This window comes from Nymphalis io, chromosome 10 (assembly GCF_905147045.1).
Source record: "Nymphalis io chromosome 10, ilAglIoxx1.1, whole genome shotgun sequence".
NCBI classification, from domain to species: domain Eukaryota; kingdom Metazoa; phylum Arthropoda; class Insecta; order Lepidoptera; family Nymphalidae; genus Nymphalis; species Nymphalis io.
Window position 1 is genome coordinate 12,524,243 of NC_065897.1, and position 27,659 is coordinate 12,551,901.

At 37.4% G+C, this 27,659-nt stretch overlaps 2 protein-coding genes across 3 annotated transcripts in view; both read left to right on the plus strand.

Annotated features, from left to right (window-relative positions):
• Positions 1–16,006, plus strand: part of LOC126771447 (neutral ceramidase) — a 40,105-nt gene extending 24,099 nt beyond the window's left edge. Inside the window, exons 3-14 of one of the 2 annotated variants that reach the window (XM_050491332.1) lie at positions 5,062–5,211; positions 6,832–7,008; positions 7,562–7,689; positions 8,035–8,236; positions 8,491–8,700; positions 9,750–9,869; positions 11,147–11,392; positions 11,920–12,135; positions 12,556–12,651; positions 13,884–14,051; positions 14,172–14,293; positions 14,627–16,006. In XM_050491332.1, the coding sequence (XP_050347289.1) occupies positions 5,062–5,211; positions 6,832–7,008; positions 7,562–7,689; positions 8,035–8,236; positions 8,491–8,700; positions 9,750–9,869; positions 11,147–11,392; positions 11,920–12,135; positions 12,556–12,651; positions 13,884–14,051; positions 14,172–14,293; positions 14,627–14,804 (2,013 nt within the window). In that variant the 3' untranslated portion in view covers positions 14,805–16,006. The remainder of the gene's footprint in view (positions 1–5,061; positions 5,212–6,831; positions 7,009–7,561; positions 7,690–8,034; positions 8,237–8,490; positions 8,701–9,749; positions 9,870–11,146; positions 11,393–11,919; positions 12,136–12,555; positions 12,652–13,883; positions 14,052–14,171; positions 14,294–14,626) is intronic. The other variant, XM_050491333.1, reaches the window with a different exon arrangement.
• A 3,501-nt stretch (positions 16,007–19,507) lies between these two features.
• LOC126771449 (neutral ceramidase-like) lies at positions 19,508–26,520 on the plus strand. Its single transcript, XM_050491335.1, has 13 exons — positions 19,508–19,735; positions 20,431–20,574; positions 21,066–21,242; positions 21,320–21,447; positions 21,849–22,047; positions 22,377–22,583; positions 23,482–23,601; positions 23,714–23,803; positions 24,018–24,131; positions 24,839–25,066; positions 25,698–25,793; positions 25,910–26,077; positions 26,227–26,520. Exons 1-13 carry the CDS (start codon positions 19,508–19,510, stop codon positions 26,377–26,379), a joined length of 2,052 nt encoding a protein of 683 aa, XP_050347292.1. The 3' UTR covers positions 26,380–26,520.
• Positions 26,521–27,659: the final 1,139 nt, after the last annotated feature.

Consider the following 27,659-nt stretch of genomic DNA (forward strand, 5'->3'; position numbering starts at 1 on the left):
CGTTTGCCTCCAGGTAGCTTTAAATAAAATATAAATACGTAATTATATTCAACCATTATTGTAATAACAATTATTCAAAAAAATATCAACCACATTTTTTCGCGAGAACGGCATAATATTAATATTACTACATACTAGCAACAATATTACACAAAAGAGCAACAAAAAACAAACAACATTTGTTCGTCATTATAATAATATTATATGATAAGCTAAGGACCATTTTAGCACAGAGCGTCACGGTAGCATGCGCAAGCGATCCCGTGGCGCTCCTTGTTAAGACGGAAATGGTACCGCTGGTTTTATTTCGATTTCGGGGCGCATTACTCGTTTCCCCCACTGTTCCCGTGGGGGAAACGAGTAATGCGTTTTTCCAACGTTAAAAAAGACCCTTTTAGTATCAGCCCTTTGTGTTAATTGTAAACAACAATAATTGTTGACCAAAATATATTCCCGTTAAGTTTCTTTCGCTTATGCGTATCAGTTCGCAAGGTATTTCTTACCTTATTAGTCAATCAATTAGCAAGTGTAATGCTTCTGTATTGAATAAAGTGCGTATTTGAGTTTAAATTTTTATTTAATTATAAGATTTATTTACATAAATTAAATATATACAAATAAAAGTAATCATGATCTGACGATCCTCTGAGTGACAAATGAATCAGCCCCTTGTCACCAGTAGAGGCCAGAGAAAGGTAAATAGACAAGGTGTTTATAAGTGTTTAAAGTTCAGCTGATATGTATGCTTCTATTTATGAAAAACATATATCTTTATTTGTATTATTTTGTGAACTACTTGGTAAGTCGTGTTCATATTTAAATATATCCCAAAGATGATTAACAAAACTAAAAAAGTTAAGTAACAGCTTGTTAATGTCCCAGTGCTAAGACCTCCTTTCCTTTTTTGAGGAGAAGGTATGGAGCTTATTCCACCACGCTGCTCCAATGCGGTTTTGTGGAATACACATGTGGCAGAACTTCAGTGAAATTAGACAGGTTATTATATGCACGTTTCCTCACGATACAATACTATAAAATTACAAATTTTACCTTGAAATTGCCGATTTTGAATTCAAAATCAAATTATATTAATAACATAGCTATGATATATCTTTTAGTAACCACTTGTCATTTGTGTACCAAATCGTTTTTTTTTGTTATCGCTGTATTTGTTCAGCAAATAATAAATGCGCATTATTTTTAAATACGAGCCCCGTCATCCGTCGTGATACAAACGCAGTACAGACGGCTTAATATAAACGACGTGTGTCGTCTATTGACGAAGTATCGCAAGTGACCGCACGACTTAAACGGTCAAAAAACTCTTGAGACCGTTGATACGATAATACATATGAATTGAATTGTGCATAATTGATAAATTGAATCATTTATAATTGACAGTAATGAAAAAATAATTACTAAGTTGTAGGGTCTCAATAATCTTCATTCCTAAACGTTTAATTAAATGTTTTCGTAATCCGTAACAGCCTGTGGATGACCCACTGCTGGGCTAAAGGCCTCCTCTCCCTTTTTGAGGTGAAGGTTTGGAGCTTATTCCACCACGTTGCTCCAATGCGGGTTGGTTGAATACACTTGTGGCAGAATTTCAGTGAAATTAGACACATGCAGGTTTCCTCACGATGTTTTCCTTCACCGTAAAGCACGTGATGAATTATAATCACAAACTAAGCACATGAAAATTCAGTGGTGCTTGCCCGGATTTGAACCCACGATCGTCAGTTAAGATTCACGCGTTCTTACTCCAGTAGTAAGTCCATCTCGATTCAATTAAATCATTTAAGTGTTTATTTTATTTTTGATTTTATTTAGAATGGTTTAGAGCAACGGAGAATTTTGTCAACAGTAACTTTAATTAGATGTAAAGTAAAAACGAAAAGAGTCAATCAGTCAAGTGATCATAACTGAAGCGGATATAAATCTAAGCAAGTATTTGGCTATATCTATAACGTGCGGTGAATTCTACATCGCGAGGATACATGCAAATGTGCTATGAAATATTAAAACTAATATTAACAGTCAAATCATTTATAAACTCATAAGTACTATTTGGGATTTATTGATTGTTCTTTGCGTTTATTGAATTTGTTGTTCACGTTTGAACGGTTTCGAAGGTTAGCTTTATTACGTGGTTCTAGAATGTTCGTCAACTGTCATTTGTAAGCGAGAACGTAATGTTCAATTTATTTATTCTTACGTATTATGCAGCTTCTTGTCTGAGATTTTTACTACTACAACTACAAAAACTAATATAAACTTGTTTTTTTTGTTACATGTAGTGTTTAGGTAAAATTTCATGTTTATTTTTAATGATACAGACGATACCGAACAATATGTTCCAATAAATATTATAAATGATATAAAATTACATAAAAAAAATAATATAAAACACGTTATTGTCGGTGTATTTTATGTAAGAATTGTCAAAACCAAACAAACTCAAATTCAAATAGTAAAAGCTCATGTTAATAATGTATTACTAAATGAGGTGCATTGTAATGTACAAGATTTACATAGATAATAAGAGTTTTAAGTTAATACTTGTTGATTTTCACACAGGATATAGCTTTCTAACTTATTCGCCTCTATTCGTGTAAGAAATATTAACCATACCTTACATCGTCAATGCGCCACTAAACTTGAGAACTAAAATGTTATGTCTTTTGTGCTCGAAGCTATACTGGCCCATATATTCTTGAAATCGAAACACAAAAATGTGATTTGAGTGGGTGGTGTTTATCCAGACGGGCTTGCACAAAGCCCCATCGCTAATTAAGTTTGCTAATTTAATTTATTTTACTTGACCGTGAATCGGTTGTAGGTCCGTGAGCTGGTTTGCGTAAATATTACTCGTTTAGCAATATTATTCTTCTAATTTAACTATGTGTCACTGTTTTAAGTGTCAAGGATGAATGTGTTTACAATACCGCTGTCTGTGGACCGAGATGGCGTTATTTCGAGTACATCTGTGTCCAATATTTCGTGTTAAAAATGTTTAGTGGCAATTTTTATTTATTCAAACCTAATGTAGAGCCTGGCAGACGTCTTTCCTGTGTATATGTATATACAAATTGTTACGGCGATCGGTTAAACGGTATAGAAATTGTTGTTCTACAGCGCCAGCTAGAGAGTTACAACAATGTGAACAGATTAAAAATCTTAACAAAAATATACACGCCCGTGACTATATAACGTATAATGAAAAATATATGTATATATGTCAGCTTTCATGGCTATCGGTGTCGAAGTCTATTAATCGCAAACGGATATACCAACATCCATTAATATTTATTGCATTGATAATAATAATAATAATTTATTCATTCAAGTAACAAGACTCATATACAGAATTACAAAAAAATAAAATAAACACTACCATCTACTACTTATACAATTTACTGGTCCAGCTGAAACTTTACAACAGCGGTTTATAAATATACAATCTAATCTGTTATCTACCATGATTAAAATTTTGTTTGAGCCGGCCCGCAACCTGTGAACCAATGATGCACACTTTTTTCGCATTAATGCGTAAAAACAGTATATTTTTAATTCAGCGAACATCCCTGAAGCACTACAGAAGTTAAATAATTTTTTAATAAATCGTTAACAAATAAATCTAATACTGAACAATAAAAAGTCCTTGGTCTAAAATACTTTATTATTATTCACGTACAATAATAAATATCATACTGACATGAAATGTAAGTCGAAAAAAGTACCTACGATATATATGAACTGCATCTGCCTTTTCCGAAGTTGTCATCGTATTTTTAAATCGAAACTGCATAATATTTAATGCTAACCCCTCTTAATATGTAATTAAAATCATCTAGAATAAATTAATAAAGGATATCTAACTATGTCATATACTAGCTTATATGAAGAAGAGATACTACTTCCTCAAAAGGAATCCTTGGTTGTAAGGCTGTACGCAAGCCCGTCTGAATAAGTACCATCTACTCATTAGATATTCAACCGTCGAACAGCAATATTGATGTGTACCGGCTTGAAGCGAAAATGAGTCAGTGCAACTACAGGCACAAGAGACATTATTTATTAGAATTAAGAAATTATTTCTTACATCGCCAATGTCTAGGGCCGGAGGTAATTACTTACCATCAGGTAGCCCGTTTTTTTTTACACATTAATGGCAAGCGCTTGACCGTTGACTTGCCTGATCTTAAGCATAGTCACGGTCTAGGATGTAGCGCGCCTGCCCAAAAGAAACCCGTTTACCCTGGATTTAAGACACCAATGTTATACCTATCAGGAAATATGGACTCTGGCAAAGCATTCCACAGTTTCGCAGTGCGAATAATAAATGTGGATTCAAAGCGCTTCGTACGTAGGCGGGGTAGTTCCACTGTGTACCTATGGCGCTTTGATCGCGTTTGCCTGGCCGTTCGATAGTAAGAATTTGTCCGTCCGTCAACCTAATACAATAAAAAACGCCGTTTACCGACTTGACGTCTTTGAATATATTACCATAATAATTCGACCAAATCATAGAGCATTTGTTACAAACACAACGCGCACAGAGTACAGTTCACTTTGTATCTATTTAGCAATGAAAGTAACATCATAGCCATTTACGTATAAAATATAATGTAAACGTTTAAATATCTTGAGAAATATTTTAAATCTTACTCGCTGAGTTGTGCAAGGAAAGACTGGTTATTGGGGTTCTCTAAGTGAATGGAAAAAGCTAACTTAACCGCAAATAAAGCCTCTGTTTACGGAGTTTACTTAACATATTGCAATATCGAAAGCTGGATAACGTACTTGATGCCTTATAAAATTAATTAACATTTAATAATGCCATCAACCCGCATTGGAGCAGCGTGGTGGAATAACCTCCAAACTTTCTCCTCAAAAGGGAGAGGAGGCCTTAGCCCAGCTGTGGGACATTAACAGGCTGTTACTATACTATTACTACATACATAGACTACATACATAAATTAGTGCATTAAAAATATATGCATACCTCGAAATGTCAATTTATAATTGTAGTTTTTGTGTAACTAGACTATATATTTCCAGATGGGTTACGCCAACTTGGAGCAATCAGGCCATGGCATACACTTACGACAGTTCTCTCGGGCGTTCGTCCTTGAAGACGAAAGTAACTCGACTCGCATCGTGTTCGTGTCTGTGGACGCCGCCATGATGGGAAATGCTGTTAGAAAAGAGGTAACGTAGCGAAGGCAATTTATTTAAACTAGGTAACGACCGCGGCTTCGCCCGTATTCTGTCCTTTTCTGTACCTCTGACAACGTGTAGATAGATTGAGTTGTTTAAATGTTAAAGCACTTTCACATGTATATATAATAGGGGTCGTTTTATACTATGTAAGATCGCGCTGTGACCAATGGGAGCGGAACAGTAATGTTTTACGCGAGCAAATCCGCCCGGAACTAATAGGCGTTGCATTTATCCAGGTAGCAATGACATATTATCCAGTGAAATAATAGGTACAATGGAATATATGTAATTGATGATGACGTCCTCCTGACGACGAAAGTCTTCAACCAATGCGTCTTACCTGCCATGACATACGGTGCCGAAACGTGGACACTAACTGCGAGACTAGTCCACAAATTCAAAGTCGCTCAGCGTGCTATGGAGCGAGCTATGCTCGGAGTATCTTTGAAGGATAAAATCAGAAATGAGATTATCCGGAAAAGAACCGGAGTCACCGACATAGCTTGCAAAATTAGCAGGCTGAAGTGGCAGTGGGCTGGTCACGTATGTCGTAGGACCGATGGCCGTTGGAGCAGACGAGTCCTAGAGTGGAGACCGCGAATCGGCAAGCGCAGTGTAGGGTGCCCTCCAGCCAGGTGGACCGACGACCTTAAGAAGGTGGCGGGCACCAACTGGATGCGGAAGGCGGAGGACAGGGAGCTTTGGCGCACCTTGGGAGAGGCCTATGTTCAGCAGTGGACAACGATTGGCTGTTGATTGTCCTCCTGACCGTTTTGCCCACGCCAGCCAATCTCATGAGAGATCAGCCAACTGCGCAGTATATAATAAAGTGCACAAGTGTGATGCAAGCACAGATGAGCTCTATTCCCTCTCTCTCGTAATCCGATGGGATGGCAATCCGACACCACTAACAAGACTTCAAGTATTTGTAGTTCAAGTAGTTATAGGTATATATACTAATAATAATATAATTATCATAATGAAAGTTGGAATGCTTGGTTGCTTGGTATATAGGTTTATGCGATCCGCAACTAAATGCGATTTTTACAAGAGTTATATCAATGAGAACAAGACTTATATGAATCAGAGTGATATCAATATATGTATAGTGTTTGGTAAATTATATTGTAAATATACAATACTACAAGAATCTTACAATAAATGACGAAATAAAACGTTCCTTTCGGTCAGAAACGTTATATAACGCTTTGAAAACAAATTCCAAGTCCAAAGAAGTTGCATTTCAAATTAAAAACTTTATCAATTTATGTGTTTTTTTTACATAATAAATAGGCGGACAGGCAAATGGATGGATGAATGTGTTCAGTGGTCCTACCGGCCATAGGCATTGGTATTGTAAGAAATATTAATCATCTCATACATCGTAAATAGCGCCACCTACCTTTGGAACTAAGATGTTATGTCCGTTGTTGTTTTTACATTTGCTCACTCACCCTACAAACCGGAACACAACAATACTAAGTATTGCTGATTGGCAGCAGAATATCTGAAGATTGGATGGTACCTATCCAGACGAGCTTGCACAAAGCCTACCACCAAGTAAAATCGCAATAAAAACCTTATATCAATAAGATAATAATATTTCAGGTACTGAAACGATTACAAAAACGGTACGGAGATCTTTATAACGAGGGTAACGTGATTCTAAGCGGGACTCACACACACTCCACTCCTGGCGGCTTCCTTCTCGACTTCCTCTTTGACTTGCCCATACTGGGCTTCGTCAAGGAGACATTTGTTGCCTACATAACAGGTATAACTAAAGTAAGTGGTCATGATGTAGAATTTTAGATTCTAAGCGGAAACAAACACACAAAAATATTTCTCGGTAATAATCTGTTGAAAAACAAAATCGACTTAAAATTAACCTCGAGCCCATACAAAAACATTGATTCTCTATTTTCATCCTATTTTTCAGGGGCGGTGGTCTGCAAATTTAAAAGGAACCAAACGGGAAATATACCCATTTCCCGTTTGGTTCCTGGGTTCCTGGGTAATCCCAAACAATAAAAATAATTTTCCAAATGATTTTTTTAACGATTTATTGAATATAAGATTTAATTATATAATTAACAATAAATAAATTAAACATTTGAATTTAAATAAGTTTTAAAATAGTAATAAAATTTTAGCTTCCGAGATAAATGTTAATAATATATCAAGATTACTAGTTTTTTGACTTTATTGCTCCATTTGTTAACTCGTACGTGCAGCTAATCTTACAACAGGGTTTTAAATTCCAAACAACTGATTAACTGAAGATTCATTGATAATACGTTACAAGTTTTTGATCTTAATAATATTGGTCTTTTTCCAGAGTATAATAATAGCACACAACAATCTCACACCCGCCCGCATGGAATATGGCGAGGCGGAGTTACTGGACGCGAATATAAACAGGTCGCCGACGTCCTATCTACGGAACCCAGCTGAAGAAAGAGCCAAGTTTGTAAAAAAATATTAATCTATTGTTTCGATACCTTTCTTTTAAACAATTACTTATTAAAAACTTACTTTTTACCAATTTTGATTTTCTCCATTACTTCGCCTGGTCACTTGGTGATCACCACCGCGCCAGCAACCTTGGAAACTAAGATGTTATGTCCCTTGTGCCTGTGGTTACACTGAGTCGCTCACCCTTTATACTGGTGCAACTAAATATTGCTGTTTGGCAGTAAAATATCTGATGGGTGGGTACCTAACCAGACGAGTTCGCACAAGTTCCCGATTCAATATATATAGTCGATGATTCTAGCAATCAACTAATCCAGAAAAAAAATATTGCTTAAGGTACAAATACGACGTTGACAAAACCCTTGCTCAAGTACGGTTCGTCACCCCTTCGAAGAAGGTAATAGGGGTGATCAACTGGTTCGCTGTTCATCCCACCAGCATGAACAACACAAACCGGCTCATCTCATCAGATAATGTTGGTTACGCGTCCATCCTTATGGAGAAAGCGCTTAATGGAAACGATACTCTGCCAGGGAAGGTAACAATAATCTCCTAATTTGTTGTTGTTGATTAGATGTTCGTTGTTTCATCCGAAAATTATAGATGCATCATAAACTAAGTTAATTTAAGCTTAAATATAAATAGAGAATATTTTTTGACGCGTATTATATATATAAATATGACACTCAAATATCGAATACCAGAATTTTTTATGTCGAAGAATCTTTTATAGAAATCCAGAACCACTAACAAATTATAGATGATGTCAATTTTATTACTTGAAATTTCCAGGGTCGAATAGTTTGTGCCTTCGCATCGACCAATCTTGGGGATGTTTCTCCCAATACAAGGGGCCCTCGCTGTGAGTTTTCCGGAAAAGTTTGCGATCAGGAGTCGCTGCTGTGCGATTTGCCCAAAGAAAGGTGCTTCGCTTCAGGCCCCGGGAGGGACATGTTTGAGAGCACTAAGATTATCGCTACTAAAATGTTCGACACAGCAATGGTAAGATATCAGACATTAAATTTATTTACTGGTGGTAGGCTTTGTGCAAGCTCGTCTGGGTAGGTACCACCCACTCATCAGATATTGTACCGCAAAACAGCAGTACTTGATATTGTTGTGTTCCGGTTGGAAGGGTGAGTGAGCCAGTGTAATTACAGGCACAAGGGACATAAAATCTTAGTTCCCAAGGTTGGTGGCGCATTGGCTATGTAAGCGAAGGTTGACATTTCTTACATTGCCAATGTCTAAGGGCGTTTGGTGACCACTTACCATCAGGTGGCCCATATGCTCGTCCACCTTCCTATTCTATATAAAAAAAAAATGGCGTATTATTTACGTTTAATTTTAGAAATTTATAAGATATTATAGTTGTTATATATTTTTATTATATATATTGCCGATTTCGATTCCGCTGGCTCTAAAGGGAGATTAGCCGACTGCGAAAGATATATTATATTGCAAATACAATTTTACACTTTACCATTTTCTGATGGGAGAGCAATCAGATACGGCTGGTGAGAGCTCAAAGGCTGGTCCGAGAGCAGGATTTAAGAGCATTCTGGAATACCAATTACTTGACAAAAAAAGACAATAATTTTTTGATTGACCCCTCCAACAGGATTTTATCAGGATCTGGATCTTCAGTTTTATAAGCTATCTCTAGCCACTAAATTATCGAGTTAGTACAGTACAGTACAGTAACAGCCTGTAAATGTCCCACTTCTGGGCTAAGGCATCCTCTCCCTATTGAGGAGGTTTGGAGCTTATTCCACCATGCTGCTCCAATGCGGGTTGGTAGCATACACATGTGGCAGAATTTCAATGAAATTAGACACATGCAGGTTTCTTCACGATGTTTTCTTTCATCATCAAACACGAGACGAATTATAAACACAAATTAAGCACATGAAAATACAGTGGTGCTTGCGCGGATTTGAACCCACGATCATCGGTTAAGATTCACGCGTTATCATCTCGCTTATTATCGAGTCGATAAAACAAATAAATTAAATTACTTTTCCTGGTATTTCATACGCTAACGTTTTCAGAAAGTCCTCAATCAGAAAGGGGAAGATCTGACGGGTCCTCTCGGGATCATCCATCAGTTCGTCGAAATGCCGACACAAGAAGTACCTCCGTACGACCCAGTCGCACAAACTTTTAACACCGTAAGTAATTAGCGCTAGACATTGGTTAATTTTATTTCTTAAAACACAATACATTACATAATATAATATTTTCAAGACATACAATGTTGTATTTTCTAAAGTATGTCACATAATTTTTGTTTGAGGATGTGCAAGTTTCTAGCAAGTAGCATTTTGTTAAGCAAGTTATTTTACAGAAAAAAATCGCTGCTGTTCTGATGAAAAATGTATTCGTTGGGAACATTCTGAATAACTCGAATTGCAGATGAATATAACTCTCGATTTCTGCTAATAATACTTATACAAACGATTCTAACGTTTTTTGGTTATTTATCTAAGGAAAAATTATAAAACATATAATAATAATGTCCACCAGACCGATTTAGGTCACCGCGGCCAATCTCAAGAGAGATTAGCCAACTATGCAGGACATATTATAGTGCACAAGTGTGTGCGCAAACACAGGTGCTCTCTCTATTCCCTAACTCTCATAATCCGATGGGACGGCAATCCGACACGACCGGAAAGAGTTCAGGCGCAGGACCAACGGCTTTACGTTCGTTCCGAGGCATGAGAGTGTACACACTTCCATTTTCCAGACTCCGGGCTGCTACTGAGAATTTTCTGATATAAAAAACCAATAACTTTTTATTGGCCCGACCTGGGAATTGAACCCAGGACTCCGGGTCGGCGGTCTTACAACAAGCCACTAGATTAACGATGCAGTTTATATAATATAATACGAGTATTTAAATTATTTTTCTTGTCTATATTTGCACTGACTGTTAGTTTCATCTTTTGGACCATTTCTCTTCCTCCTTTATGTATATAAATGACCAGTTTTATATTATGGATGCCAAAAATTTATATAGATATATTATTTGTTTTTTGAAATAAAATATTGGGGTAAGCTGATGATGTAAATAATGCTCTCTCACGACATTGGTTTAGTGTTAATAACTTAGTGTTCAATATATAAACTACTATATCAAATTAGTAATTTTATTCAAATACACGTGTGAAAACTGGGAAAGTCTTAGAGATTATGGACAATACAAAATTTCTATGTCTTACTCCACAGTGATGATGTGCCAATAGTGAGGATCTGTGTGCTAGGCGCCAATGGGGTTCATATATCAATGGTTTGGCGAGTAGATTATGGTCACTCGGGAAAATTGGATTTTTGACTGATCGTATTACTTTAGCGTTGCTCATCGTAGTCACTTCCACGGCGTGATGGCTTATTCGCGTGATATGTAACTTAGGCTCCGAAGACTAAACCAATAAATTGGACGTAGACCGTCGGCTCTCAATATAAACAAAGTGCCGCCGGCGCGCAGAGCGCGCGCGTGCGCGGCTGCGCGCCGGCCATGGGCTACAGCTTCGCGGCCGGCACGACGGACGGGCCGGGCGCCTTCGACTTCGCGCAGGGCACCACGAGCTCCAACCCGCTGTGGAACGCCGTGCGGGACTTCATCGCCGCGCCGACCGCGGCCGACGTGCGCTGCCACCGCCCCAAGCCCATCCTGCTGGCCACGGGCCGGGTGAGCGCCGCCACGCACCATATGCTTATAAAAAATACTATTGACTTTCTTTATTCGATTTAAAGTTGGTATATCTTGTAATCTAATGCCGATTCGACGGAGCTTGCGGTAGTCCACTTGAGTAATCTTTATTTTACTTCCGTAACAGCCTGTGAATGTCCCACTGCTGGGCTAAAGGCCTCCTCTCCTCTTTTTTTTTTTTGAGGAGAAGGTTTGGAGCTTATTCCACCACGCTGCTCCAATACGGGTTGGTAGAATTCACATGTGGCAGAATTTCAGTGAAATTAGACACATGCAGGTTTCCTCACGATGTTTTCCTTCACCGTAAAGCACGAGATGAATTATAATCACAAATTAAGCACATGAAAATTCAGTGGTGCTTGCCCGGGTTTGAACCCACGATCATCGGTTAAGATTCACGCGTTCTTACCACTGGGCCATCTCGGCTATTTTACTTCATTCGTTGAATATTCAGTTCCTGTGAACTAATCGTTCTTGTTAACTTTAACCTTGTCCTCAAATTGCAGGCGAAGTTCCCATATGAGTGGCAACCGCAAATAGTATCGTGTTCGGTATTCCGTGTCGGGGGACTCTTCGTGGCGGCGGTTCCCGGGGAGTTCACGACGATGTCCGGTAGGCGGCTCAGGCAAGTCGTGGCGAAGGCCTCGGGGGCCACGAGAGTGGTGCTGGCGGGTCTGTCTAACGTCTACTCCGACTATATTACCACACCCGAGGAATACCAGGTACAGTAGATATTTGCACCCAAATTGTACCAAGATTGGAAATATTTTTATGTCTAATTTTGGATTAGGAATATTAATTTAAAGAGATAATTAGTAGATGGAACAATATTAAACAAATATTTTGAATACGAATCGAACAAGGACTAACTTTCCATTTGGTGCAAAACTTAAGAAAATATATCGTGATGAAATGAATGTCTCGAATGAAATACAGCCACAATCGTATTCACCAGCCGCAATGGACCGCGTGGTGGACTAAACTTCAAACGAAATCTTTCAGACGGGAAGAGGCTTTTGTCCAGTAGTGGAATATTTGCAGGCTTTCATTTTATTACTCATACCATCAATAATTTGTCGAGGGTTTTGTATCAGGGAATAATCAATTCGGATGTGTGATGACCACGTGGTGTCTGTGCGCAGGCGCAGCGCTACGAGGCGGCGTCCACCATCTTCGGGCCGCACACGCTGGACATCTACCTGCACAAGTACCGCCACCTCGCCGCCGCGCTCGCGCAGGTACACGCTCTGACGACTCATATACTCTAGTGGTCGCCCATTGGCCGAAATTCAACCGTAACTCTTTGCTAGTAAGAATGAACTTTGACATTCGTAGAAGTATAAGTTACGTCGTTTACAATTCCGATCCACATTTTATTTTGGTAAAGTTAAAAATTCGACAACAATATGAAGATTATCTGCTACGAATGTTTTCGAGTTATTTAAAGAACAATGAAAGATAGGACAAATTCCACTTCTAACGCTACTTAGGCGAGAATTCGAGGCAACGGAAACTGGTTTATTTATTACAAAGGTAGTCACGTCTGGCATCCGATTTATCTGTAAATAATAATATGACAAATATCATATAATACATATATAACATCGAATGAAGCTAGTAGTTTATATGTCTAATAATAATAATTGCCTGCCTCGTTAGTCTAGTGTTTAGGTATAAGGCCGCTGACCCTGAGGTCCTGGGTTCAATTCCCTGGTAGGGCCAATAAAAAGTTATTGGGTGTTTCTGTGAGAAAATTCTCAGTAGCAGCCTCGGGTCTGGAAGTTGGAAGTGTATACACTCCCGTGCCTCGGAAAGCACGTAAAGACGTTGGTCCTGCGCCTGAACTCCTTCCGGTCGTGTCGGATTACCGTCCCATCGGATTATGAGAGTTAGGAACAGAGAGTGCACCTGTGTTTGCGCACACACTTGTGCTCTATAATATCTCCTGCGCAGTTGGCTAATCTCTCTTGAGATTGGACGCTGTGGCCGAAATCGGTCTGGAGGACGTTATTATTTTTGTATGTCTAATAATTATATATCTCATATAATAATAATACGTTTCTTAAATTATATTATTTTGTTGTACTGAGCCGAACAATGCCCACTAATCTGCATTTAACCCAGTTTTCTTCTAAAGGTGAAAGCAACAAATGGAATCCACATTTAATTCGATTTACGAAATTAAAAAATGCAACGTATGATATTGTCTTAAGGTTCATGATTGATTGTAATGGGTCGATTGGGTTTAACGATAGTCTTTGACCTGTCCGCTGTCACTATCACGTTTAAACTAAATCCGGTTTTTTACTTTGAACTGAATATTTTAGTAAACAAAATGAGGATCCTTGAAGTAAATATTTTCATAATAAGTGTGTTTTGATAATTATACAAATGTATTTATAAATCAGTTTAAAGTATCGTTTATTAATTATATAAGAATGAAGACGTAAATGTAATTAATGTCTAATAGGGGACGACACTAGAACCCGGTCCCTCGCCACCGGACTTCAGCGATCAACTCATAACTCTGGTCCCGCCCGTGCTGTGGGACTCCGCCCCCTGGGGGCACGAGTTCGGGGACTGCGTCAAGCAGCCGCAGAAGTACTACAGCTACAACGACGTCGTCACAGCTACCTTTGTGAGCCGACTTTGGTTCTAGTCTATGTACTATGCTGGCCACGTGTGCCACATACCTGGACCTTTTGAAGAGAAACAGGAGCGGAGCTTACGTCCCCACATTATAACGGTGTCGCGGCAGGTGTCGGGGCACCCGCGGAACAGCGCGCGGCGCGGGCGCGGGTTCGCGGCCGTCGAGCGGCAGGCCGCGCCCGCCGACGACGCCTGGCGCGTCGTGGCCGGGGACGCCGACTGGGACACCAGGTGGGGCCGGCCTTATGATATTCGACATAAGTGATTATGTTTACCGATTTGTATTGACTTTGTAATGTATATTTACTACTGAGCCTGCAATTGCTCCAACGCAACGGATATTACTGCCAGTAATGATTAGTATGGTTGCGTTTCGTTCGAAAAGGCGAGAGAGCCGGGGTAGCTCCAGGCACACGGGACGTGACACCTTAGTTCGCAAGGTCGGTGACGCATTGGCGATGGAGGGGATGATTAGTATTTCTTACGGGGCCAATGTCTAGGCGATGGTGACCACTTCCCATGATATAAAAAAAATGTTTTGTTATTTATTTTGATATAATACAGATTCACCTGGCGCCGAAACTCGAAGATTCTAGGCACGAGTTACGTTGATATTGAATGGGAAATCCCCGCGGGAACTCCCCCCGGTACGTATCGACTGCACCACTACGGCAACTACAAGTACATCCTCGGTGGCATCTACCCCTACCACGGGTTCTCGGATCCCTTCGAAGTCACCTAAGCTCTTAAAGCTGTATAATATATATATATGTAAATACATTTACGTTGTTGTAAGTATAGTCAGTAGTGTCCAAAGATTAGTCGGCCGGCCTAGGATGGTGACATTTATATTTTAATTGAATTTGAATAAAATTAAAAAACTACAATTATAATTCCGACTCGATTAGTGATTGATTTTAATTAATATTTTGTACTAATATATTTGAAGCTAGTCTTTATAATACAATTCTAAAACTATAAAAAAAAACAATTACTAAACACACATTTTGCTATAAATACTCAAAATATAATCTATGTCATACACTTAAGTTATTCTTAAATTTTTGTTTCGGTATTATGACTGAGCCGATATAAAACAGGAAAATAACAAACGATATATATTACAACAATATATTACAACGATATATTCTACAACAATTAACAATGCAATGAATTATATTTCTTTTAAACCATGCTGACGTCACAATTCACTCTTAGCTGGTTTATATAAAGAAAAATGTTGCCATTGATATGTGTAAGAATTACATTTGCAATTGAATGAAATTTATATTGTACAGTAATATATAACAAATATTACAATTTATTTGTAAATTTAAACACATATAATTATATATACATGTGTTTATATACTAATTAATTATTATATTTGTCGATGGGTCAATGTCAAAGCCGTCTTAGTTTCATACAATTTTATAAATTAATTTTAGTTAAATTTTAATTTATAACATTCAGTAATAATGAATTGATAAGTTATTGGACATTTTTTTATTAAATTAGGAGCAAATATACAAAACAATCAAACAGGCCGTTAAATATGACCATAATAACATTTTAGGTTACAAATTTATGACAATACGAACTTCGTAAGTTAAAATAACTGTCAAAGAATCGACCAATCAAAACGCGCGACGCCCTAATATAGTGACGCATAGTGTTGCTACTACAAATAATTTAACGATGATATTTTGTGAATTATTACTAGATGTGTTCAGTGATATCACAATTTAACTAAAATTCTTTCTTTATATTGTAAGAAATTTAGAAGATTATCAATATAGAAATTATAATTTATTATAAATATAACGTCATTCACAATAAACCTGCGACTTTTATCTATCTGATAGACGCCATTTATATCGTAATTACGTGTTAATTATTTTGATAAAAATCAAATACTTGCCTTAAGATAAAATTTAAAAATAAATATATTTTTGCGAAATTTTTTGTTTTATTTCCCTTATTATCAAGTACATAAATCAGTTACAAGTACATACGACCTTAACCAAGAATTTAAGAAAGAGAAATTATCCTATAATAGGATTTTGTGTCAATACATTCGCGGCCTCTCATCACACAATCAATCGCTCACACAACACGGCTGGGGAGAGTGCGGCTTCGAGAAAGTGGGAGAAATATTGCCCCTTGGGTGAAAATTATTTGTTTGCGCCACAAGCGAGATATCGGGATGTTGCGAGTTGGATGCCTTTGCGTTCATCAGGGAGATCGACCATCGCCTTAGAGAGAGGGGATTTCCATTACGGGGAAATGCGGCAATCTTTAAATTTGGCTGAAGAACAGTTTTAGTTTTAAGTATGAGTTTAGCATTAGCAAAAGATCCCATTGCGTATTATTTTTCGTTTTGGGTGTTTTTATTTTAAAAATAATACAATGGCAATGGATTTAAATTATTTTTAAGGAGTTACTAATATTCCTATTTACCCGGCGGAGAGGAAACGACAATGGTCAGGATCGAATCTGCGATTTTTACATTGTTAGGCGGCCCGAAAACCATTACGCTGTTGACGCTTCTTGCAATTCACACTTATCAAGTAAATAAAAAAGCCGAGATGGTCTAGTGGTTAGAACGCGTGAATCTTAACCGTTGATCGTGGGTTCAAACCCGGGCAAGCACCACTGAATTTTCATGTGCTTAATTTGTGATTATAATTAATCTCGTGCTTGACGGTGAACGAAAACATCGTGAGGAAACCTGCAAGTGTCTAATTCCATTGAATTTATTTCACATGTGTATTCTACCAACCCGCATTGGCGCAGCGTGGTGGAATAAGCTCTAAACCTTCTGCTCAAAAAGGAAGAGGAGGCCTTAGCCCAGCAGTGGGATATTAACAGGCTGTTACTGTACTGTACAATTATGATATCGTAGGCTGTATTACGGTTGTAAAGCAATAACAAGTAATTGTTCAACTGTTGGGCCAAAGACTTCTCTACTCTTAAAGAGGTTTGAATCTTAGTCTACCTGCTGCTCTATTGTGGTTACATGTGCAAAATGCACATCATACATTGTATGAGTTATAATTATAATCAAAAATATCACAACTTAAGTTTCCAAGGTTGGTGGCGTGTTGGCGATGTAAAGCATGGTGGTTATCACTAATCAGGTTGCCTGTCGGCCGTCTTATTTTCTTTTATATTTTTTGTAAAATAGAAAGGCGGACGAGCATATGGGCAATCTGATGGTAAGTGGTCACCAACGCCCATAGACATTGGCATGTAAGAAATGTTAACCATCGCTTACATCACCAATGCGCTATCAACCTTGGGAACTAAGATGTTATGTCCCTTCTGCCTGTAATTACACTGGCTCACTCACCCTTCAAACCGGAACACAACAATACCAAGTACTGCTGTTTTGCGGTAGAATATCTGATGAGTGGGTGGTACCTATCCAGACTAGCTTGCACAAAGCTCTACCACCAGTGAATTTTATATTATTTATTATACAAATATATATAAAATACAAATATATACAAAAATTAAGCACTTGATAACTCAGTAGTGCTATCGCGGTTCACTTCATTGGTCGAAATCCACGTAATTTACTTACTCGTCCATCTCGGCTGCTATACGTTTATAGATATACATTATTATCGTTAGTTTAGTTACGATATGACCGATATAAGGTTGGAAAATACTTCCCAGCGATAAGCAACTAATTCATTTTTACCAACATCGATAATATTTATATCGATTTTTAAATTATTTTTTTTATAAATGAAATGGTAAGGTCAATTGTTGCCCCAAGTTGTACAGACATATAAGTGTCGCTATGAATTAATTTAAAATAAATAAATAGTTTTAAATAACTTTTTATTCTTTATAGCAGTTGTTGAAAATAAAAATAAGAAACATTTAATCGACTGTCTATGACTTCACTTTGTCAAAAGTTAGCCGTTATCAAGTATGTACAAAGATAAGTAATTAATGGTAGGTAAAGAAAATAAACATCCCACTGCTGGGAAGCGGTTAATTCTTTATCTAACGAGGTTCGGAAATATCATTAAGATGAATTATGGTTTTCAATCTCAACTAAATTGAAACTAAAAGTAATACTTTTGTACTGTACCTTACGGTTAATAATATCTAGATATATATCTCTTATATCTAGAGATTTGTAAAGAATTAAAAATATTCTCTGATAAAACTAATCAAATTATTTGATAGATGATTATCTTCGTGTTTTACAAACATATGTAGTTATTTCAATTGCAGGACTTAGAAGTAATTGCAGTATAAAAAGTATAAGCTAATTACTTGTATACAACATAATATTCTGTATGTCGGCTTCTTCGTTAGCCTAGTGGCGCAAGTCGCTGAGAAACTGGGAAATGCTCGGTTCGCACGTCCACGTGCGTGATTCAAACGTCCACGTTGCCACATAAATAAAATATATGGGCCTCATCCTGGGCGGTCGCTGTGACTTTAAAGGTCACTTCCATCTCTTAGTCTCCCGGATCGAGAATTGAGGGGGTGCCATGCGCAGACTGGTGCCTAATCTCAGGGACCGAGTGAGGAAGTTCACCGTCTCTATGCTGGTGTCGTGTGATCAATGGCCCTTTATGGGGCACCGCTTTGGTCACACAGACTGATGTCCGCCTCTGCAGGTCTAAGATCCAAAGTTCGCAGCGGAGAGTAGCCATCCGCATAGTGCGGGATAGAGGTACGATATCCTTCCAATACGAGGCGGCAACAGTCCTAGCGCGCTTATGGCCTTTTGTCATTTTGGGGGATATGGACGATAGAAATAGTGCAAATATATTTCTAAAACATATTACACCACCAACTTATTGGTAAGAGAAGGGCTGGTTCATTTTTCACCCAGAGAATCGGATGTTCCCAAGAATTAGTGCATACCACATTTATAGACAAAGTATCACATTGACGATCGTCAAACACAAGGGTTTTTGTACATTGCCTCAATTATTTTATGGCCAAATAGTAATACATTGTATTGCTCTTTTAGTTTAAAGGATTATGTAATAATAGACAACGCCTACGTGGCTGCGGTTCCTGGGATCAAAGATGTTTTAGATGCTATAGCTGGCGTTGACGAAGGCGACTATTTACGCCAGGTGGCAAATTAAATTTATAAAATAATAACAATTACTTGCTTTATCGAAATCTGTATACAAGTGTGCTATAAGATTAGTGATTGTTTTTAAATATATCAATATTACACAATCGTTAATCTTGCATTGATTGATGAGGTGTTGTTTTAATTTTATTTCGCAAATTATTTATCGTTTAATATATTATTATGTTCATATACTCGTATATCAAATCGAAGCGAACACGTTTTTTCATACTTATCATTCTCTAACAAAATTTAATAGTGTTTTAAGAATATTAATAACCTAGATACGTAAAACAGTCACTCGAATAATTTAGTTTAGTAAATACATAAGAATGGCGATATCTCTTACTGGCAAACTGGTGATAATATTCATCACGTTAGCGGTCATAGGTGGTATGACTGCTGTCATTGTGCTGCTAGTAGCTGATACTGCTGAAGAGACTACCACTACCACCACCACCTCCAGTACCACGGCAGCTCCAAATCCAGATGAGGGAGTTTTATACCAAGTTGGTGTTGGTATAGCAGATATGACTGGGCCGTGCGTTGAAATTACTTTCGTGAGTGTTTCTTTGTCTTACAATAAAAACCTCTTAAAGTTAAAATTTATTGATTTTTAAAAGATTGTACCTGTTAGTAAAGTAGTATGTATTTGTCAAATGACTTTTGTACCAGTTCTACTCAGCCGATTACGAACAAAATTTGCAGACACTTCGGTAAAGTGACAATTATTATAGTATACTTACGTATAATTAACTATAAATTTTACTTGTTTCAATACGTACATGGATTAAATAAAACTTGTTGTTAATTATTTTTTAATTTGATAAATATATCTTTTATGTATTTCTTTTGTGGAAAATTTTATGATCTGTATTTAGAACGAACGAGATTTTTTTTGCGTTGAATACTATCTAATAAAGAGAACAAGAAGTTTGGGAAATATAATTTTTTTATATTAATACGGCTTCGGCTTCTACCCGTGGTAGATAGTGGAAAATTTATTTTGTCCTCTCAGTAATTCCTAGTGAATGTCACGAAAGGAGCTATGCTATGCCAAATTTCAAGTCAAAAGACCTATAGTTTCGGAGAAGTCATAATGAGTTAGTCAGTGGTATTTCGCTTATATATATATAGTGGTCTTGAGTTAGTAAGTGAGCAGAATAACCCTTTCGGAGCTTGGAAAACACATTAGGCGTTGATGTAGCGTTTGATGTGATTTCCCATGTCTATCATTTGTAATAAACGTTTTCAGATGGGTTATGCGGAGTTGGGTCAATCGGGACAAGGACTTCATTTGAGGCAATTCGCCAGGACTTTTATCTTCGTGAAAGGCGATACAAGAGTGGTGCTGGTAAACGCTGAAATATTGGCTGTAGGTTTCTCAGTAAGGCGGCAGGTACAGTCATTTTTAATAACGTATTAAGATAGCACTTTAATTAGTGAATTCCTCTCTATTATTGGCTTAATATTTAGAGTCACTCGCTGTTTGAGGAGTCGAGATGGCTCAGTGGATAGAACACATGGGTCTTACCTTAACGATCGTGTTTCAAAATTCGAACAACCACCAATGATTTTTCATGTTCATAATTTGCTTGTAATTCATATTCCATTTGTCGGATATCGGATAATTGTCTTTATCATATATTTATTGGAATCAATATGTTTTTGGAAATGCCTTAACTGGATTAATTTAACCATGGGTTGACATAATATGATGTTTTAGATTAAGCATTTATATAAGTAAACATGGTAAGCGTTACTTAGCATATATAAAATACTTTTTTTCAATACATTTATAATTTAGCAATTCCTAGAACAAATATACTTGTCCGGAGTTCAATCTACCTGGCTAAATTTATTAAAAAAAATACCTTTTACATATTTTAGGTAGTTAAGAATCTCCAAGAGCTCTACGGTGATATGTATTCGCTCCGTAACGTGATTATATCAGGAACACATACTCACAGTGGTCCAGGTGGTCATCTCGTTGATTTTCTTCTAGATATTTCTATATTAGGATTCTCCAGCGAAACCTATAACGCTTATATCGCGGGCATAACAAGGGTAAGATAAACAAACATACTATATTGGTTTATTTGTAATTATTTAGTATTTTTATTCTCACTTTATGTGCATTTTAGAGTATTGTAAATGCCCACAACAATATAGTCCCGGCTCGCCTTATCTTTGGAAAAACGCGAGTTCCGAACGCCCAAATGAACCGGTCACCCTTCTCTTATGAACAAAACCCCCCCGAAGAAAGAGCGAGGTATGGTATTATGAATGACATTATTTATATAACCGTTATTATCATATTATTAACTTTATGAAGTTATAATAATAACGTAATGGTTAAGGGCCTACTAGCGATGTAAAAGTCACAGGTTCAATCCCTAACCCTTTGTGCTATTGTCGTCTCCCACTCCTAATAAAAGCGCTTACGGTAAATTCGAGGGGTAAATAGGAATAATAGTAATTCTTTAAAAACGGACATTCTTAAAAAAACAATGAAATAGTTTTATATAAAAATGTTTACCATAGTAAAAGTTTATGAAACCTAATAACAATTCCTTTTTAAATCGAAGTTTAAATAATAATAAAAGCCGAATAATCATCACTGTAAAAATATCTCGATTTAGCGGTCTTTATAATGATTAATTTTCGTATCAGATACGACAAAAGTGTAGACGACGAACTCATCCAAGTTCGTATAGTGAAGAGAGATGGTAACCTCCACGGAGTGATGAATTGGTTCTCAGTGCACGCCACCAGCATGAACATGAGCAACCACCTCATATCATCAGACAACTTAGGATATGCGGCCTTGAAGCTTGAAGCTGCTCTTAATCCTGGCCGACCTACTGGAAAGGTATATTAACACTAATTTCATTGTTATTATGAAGTGATATTTGAGTGATTTCAATTTATTTTTAAACTTTTAAGATAACTAAAAAAAGAGAAATTTAGTTATTAAATGCTCCAGTATTTATAATTTATCTCGTGAAGGAAAACATCGAGAGGAAGCTTGCACGTATAGAATTAAATTGTTCTACATAATATCCATCAACCCATACTAAAGTTGAGTGAAGGAACAGGTCCTAAAAAAATCCTTATCAGCAAGCTTGTACCAGAAATTTGACATTGGTAGACTGTTGTTGTAATTTGCATATCATTAACCCTTCCACTTTATATTGCCAGCCCTCTATAGTAGCAGGCTTCTTCGCATCAAGTATCGGTGACGCATCTCCTAATACACGCGGTGCACGCTGTGAGTTCAGCGGCAACGAATGTGATAATCAGTTCAAGATCTGCGAACTTTTCGAAAGATGCTTCTCCAGTGGCCCTGGAGTGAATATGTATGATAGCACTAGAATCATTGGAGAAACGGTGTATAAAGGCGCTTTGGTAAGTAAAACTAGTATTGAAAGTGATAAACGATAATTATTTTGAATTATGTGTAACTATCATCTATCGAACATACTTTATGATTTTTAAAAGTAAACCGCTTCTTTATTCAATTTGATCATGATAGAGTTAAGAAGAGTAAGAGAGTTCACAAAAATGTCAGATTAGCCTGCGAGGCCACAGCTGTTTTGTAGATATTGTTTGATTCAGTGTAACCTTGAGCTTTTTTGTGAAGCTCGCCAAAAACTAAAGAACTGGACTTTTCGCACTGTTAGTTTCCCCAAAATCCTTAATAGTTTCGAAACCTTGCCCTTTAAATATCTCTCAAGCAGAATGTATCAGGGTAACAGTGTCCTTATTGTACGTCTTATATATTTTAAAAATAATTCTTAATTCCATCTCTGTGTCTGACTATCATTTAAAATTAATGCCATACCAAAAACTTAACCACAAATAAAAACATATAACAATGTTAAATGCTAAGTATATACCCACGTTACAGGATTGTGGCTGTGGATCAACGGATACATTTAACTGGTTAAAATTGTTCTTAGTTATTCTTTTTTCCCTAAAAATACTAATTCTTTTGCTTCATCTTCAACAATTTTAATATTCAAGTATGGATAATTATTTTCTTGTCTTACTCTTGCTATACACTAAGCCCAATAAACATTCCTGTAGCGCCTTTTGGAATAGCGAAGTACAATCTGAGCTGTCTAATCTACTTTTTCTTGAGCTACCAGAAGTGTAGTCACCAGTGTTGTATAATATGTGTATAGAAAAAACACTTCCATCTACTAAATAATGATAAAAAACTCGCTAGATCCATGTTAGCTTAAGGTTAATATTAAAATGATTAGTAAATTAAATGTATGACTAATTTTTTTAATACTTTCAGGATGTGCTCAGTAAGCCTGGCGAGGAGTTGCGCGGGGAGCTCGCTGTAATCCACCAGTTTATGGACATGCCGTTGCAGACTGCACCGCGGTACGATCCTATCCATAAAACTTTTTCTGCTGTAAGTATTTTAATCCACAATATTATATTTAAGCATTATTTTTAATATTAGACGAAACTTAAACGTTAATAATTGTATTATAATTGTAAAAACAATGTATTCTTTATTTCAGAACGAAACAGTTGAAGGTTGTGTACCCGCCCTAGGATACAGTTTTGCATCGGGTACCGTCGATGGCGCAAATATTTTAAATATTACACAAGTATGAAATTAACTTTTTAAAATGGTAAACTCACTAAATAATCGTAGTGTAATCTTTCTTGGGTTTGGCACACTCTCAATTAACGACATTAATCATTTATAATTACTAAGCAATAACAATTTACAATAATTTTATATTAGATCTCAAATGTCATTTTAAACAAAATAAATATAATTTCTGCACAAGTTTACAATCAACGGTATATTTTCCCCAGGGCACGATCACTAATAACACGCTGTTGGACGCTATCGGCGGAATTGTCGCTCCGCCTACAGAGATTGACGTGGCCTGTCATGCGCCTAAACCTATATTGCTCGCAACTGGAAGGGTGAGTATAATAAAAAACGAATAGAGATGATATCGAATATATGGTGAGGAAATATAAAACACACCACAGTAACTTCTTCTATTTCAATATTTCTTACTGTTGTTAAACATTAAATTCAATTTTTGGATTTCGTTACAATTCTATGGTTTAAAATAATTGTAAGTACCTTATTAATATTTGATGAGTAGATTCGTAGAAAAAAATCATTCCCTAAAATAAATAACGGATTAGACAATAATTGTTTCGGTGTCTTGTTTACATTACTAGCTATATTATAAGACTTCAGATTCTTAGAATCCTCAGAATCTAAGACTGTATCGTATAAAATATTATTAAGCTTATATTCCAAGAAATTCTCAATATCAGCTCTGTATTTGGAAGTTACGAGAGATGAAACACTGCTGCTTACAATATCATATCGCAGAAAGACGATGACTCTGCGCCTCAATTCTTGAGTGCCGATTTTAAATACCTATGTTTGTGTATATACCTTTGTATTATTATTATATACAACGCATTTAGCAAGTCTCTATTTAGTAATAACCGTTGCTGAAATTGATTAAAACGAAATCATCAACAGACTTGGACACTGCTGGACATAGGCCTCTTCAATAGCACGCCGCTCAGCTCGATCTTCAGCTCTCAATCTCCATCCACTGCCAGCCACTTTGCGTATAATATGTGACTATTAATATCTGCTATTTCAGGTCAACTTTCCGGTTCCCTGGCACTCCCGCATAGTGTCAGTGTCTCTTATTTACCTCGGCGATTTCGTAATTGTGGGTATCCCCGGTGAGCCCACGACAATGGCGGGACGACGGATGAAGGATGTAGTGAGTGACGTGTTGGTGTCGCGCGGGTTGAAGCCGCGGGTAGCCGTCTCTGGGCTCACCAATGAGTATATCCATTACGTGTCTACTTTCGAGGAATATCAAGTTAGTTATTTTATTAATCAGATAGTTTTATAGCTTATTATTCAAAAGATACGACACCTTAAAGCCCCATGCTTTGTAAATATAAGGTTTATTTTGTGACCATCAAGACATGGCCAGCTCATTTCTTCTACGAGGAAAAAAATTAGATCTCCCAAATAGTCTTTTACTGCTTGGCATGCTATTTTATATTCAATTTCCGGTGTAATTGACTACCATTTTGCATATAATAATTGCCACATGAACAAGAAAAATAAAACAAAGAAACAGTCATGTACAAAATTAACACCGTAAGAATTTAAGATTCATTAGAGCAGAAATTAATTATTTTGTCTTTTAGTCTTTTTTATTTATTTAAAACAGGAGACGAAAGATATTCGTCTCCAAATTATCTATTTCTAAATGATATCCTAGCTTCGTTTGCAATTGAAACACTTTTAAACCTGCGAGTAATAGGGCAAAAACAATTTAAAAATTTATAACACTCCGTATTGTGTCCGCTGGTGACAGAGAGGCTGGTTTATTTTACGCCCACAGAATCGGAATTGTTGTCCATAGTTCGTCATTAAAATAAATATAATACAATTAAAAACTTTCATCATATGCATATTGTTTAAACTTTTTAAAATAACAGGTACAACGTTACGAAGCCGCCTCAACACTCTTCGGGCCACATACACTCGATATATTCCTGCACAAGTTACGACAGTTCACACTCGCAGCAACACAGGTAACCACAGTAAAACCACAGCTCTAGAACAAGTCCTTATGACGCGAAGTGTGGTAGAAACAATTTGGTATCGATGTTAATAATATTGGTAATGATAGTGACAACACTACACGCAGGGCTCGTCGGTGGAGGCAGGGCCGGAACCCGAGGACCACGTGGAGAGCACACTGTCCGTCATCCTGCCCGTGGTGATGGACTCGGCACCACTCGGCACCAGCTTCGGTGACGTCATCGAGCAGCCACCGGAACACGTGCGCAGCGGCGACCTCGTCGAAGTTGTCTTCGTGAGTCGTTCGCTTTCTTGTAACTAAAACTAGTTAGACATGGCTCCGCTTCAAAAATCGGCGCTGGAATATACAAGACAAATAAAAAAGCTTATATAATTCTGAAAACTGAAATGCCGGTTTTAATTTTACCAATAATGTTTATACAGGTCGGAGCAAACCCTAGGAACGATCTTCTTCAGGAGTCCAGCTACATTGCAGTAGAGCGTCTAGAGCTAGGGCAGTGGGTCACAATCGCCACTGATGCGGATTGGGAAACCAAGTCAGTGAAAATATTATTCCTTAAGTACAACTTGTTTTGAACTGGTACTGTTCAGTGCTTGCTCTGAGCAAAGGAAACTGTTACAATAGACCTCTTGTGGCAACGGACACCAAATGCGCACAAGATTTTCAAGGGAATAAACAAATTAGGGATCTTATAAGATACACGGAAGTGCTTTATATTATGGGCACAGATCAGAGGAGATAATATATATAGGTATATATATACAAAGATCATAAACGACTTGCAGGTTCTTGTGGGAGCGCGAGTCCACCGTGCTGGGCACGAGCGTGGTGCGCGCGCAGTGGGTCGTCCCGCGTGACGTCATCGCGGCGCCGCACCGCCTGCGCTACCGCGGCGCCGCGCGCTCCGTGCTCGGGCACCTCACGCGCTTCCAGGCCGTGTCGCGCACCTTCTCCGTTGTGTAGCACCCGAGCGCGCAGCGGCCCGTCCCACGTGACGTGGTCGAATCTTACAAGTTTCACCTTACCGCTTGATACACTACATTTTGGATGCTTTAGACGATTCGAGTGTACTAAGTATATGTGTGTCAGTACAAGTTAAATAAGAGACGTTTATATATAATTTTAAAACGTTGAGATGTTTATAATAATTTCAACTTAATGTTACTATGTTTTTTCAAACATATTTTGAAAAAAAAAAACGATTACATTTGGTTTGACCTTCTCACAGTAACAGATACAGTAACAGCCTGTTAATGTCCCACTGCTGGGCTAAGGCCTCCTCTCCCTTTTGAGGAGAAGGTTTGGAGCTTATTCCACCACGCTGCTCCAATGCGGGTTGGTAGAATACACATGTGGCAGAATTTCAATGAAATTGACACATGCAGGTTTCCTCACGATGTTTTCCTTCACCGTTAAGCACGAGATGAATTATAAACACAAATTAAGCACATGACAATTCAGTGGTGCTTGCCCGGGTTTGAACCCACGATCATCGGTTAAGATTCACGCGTTCTTACCACTAGGCCATCTCGGCTTTTTTTTTATTTTTTTTTGCCTTCTCATATCAATAATAATTTCCAACATACTTGTTTGTCTTACTTATAAATTTGTAACCCTTGAACCAGATGAGAACTGTGATCGTATTAAGTTTATGATATTTTGATAACGTTAAGAAGTTGTATACAATAAACAAACGAATGTAAATATTTTGTCGGGTATTATTATGTTAATAAATTCGTAGTTAATATAAAATTTTGTTTCATTGAAGCACAGATAAACCTGGACTTACTTCTGACTGTTATTCATACCGCTTTTGTAATTGCTTTATTTTTTATTATTAAATAAAAAGGCCGTC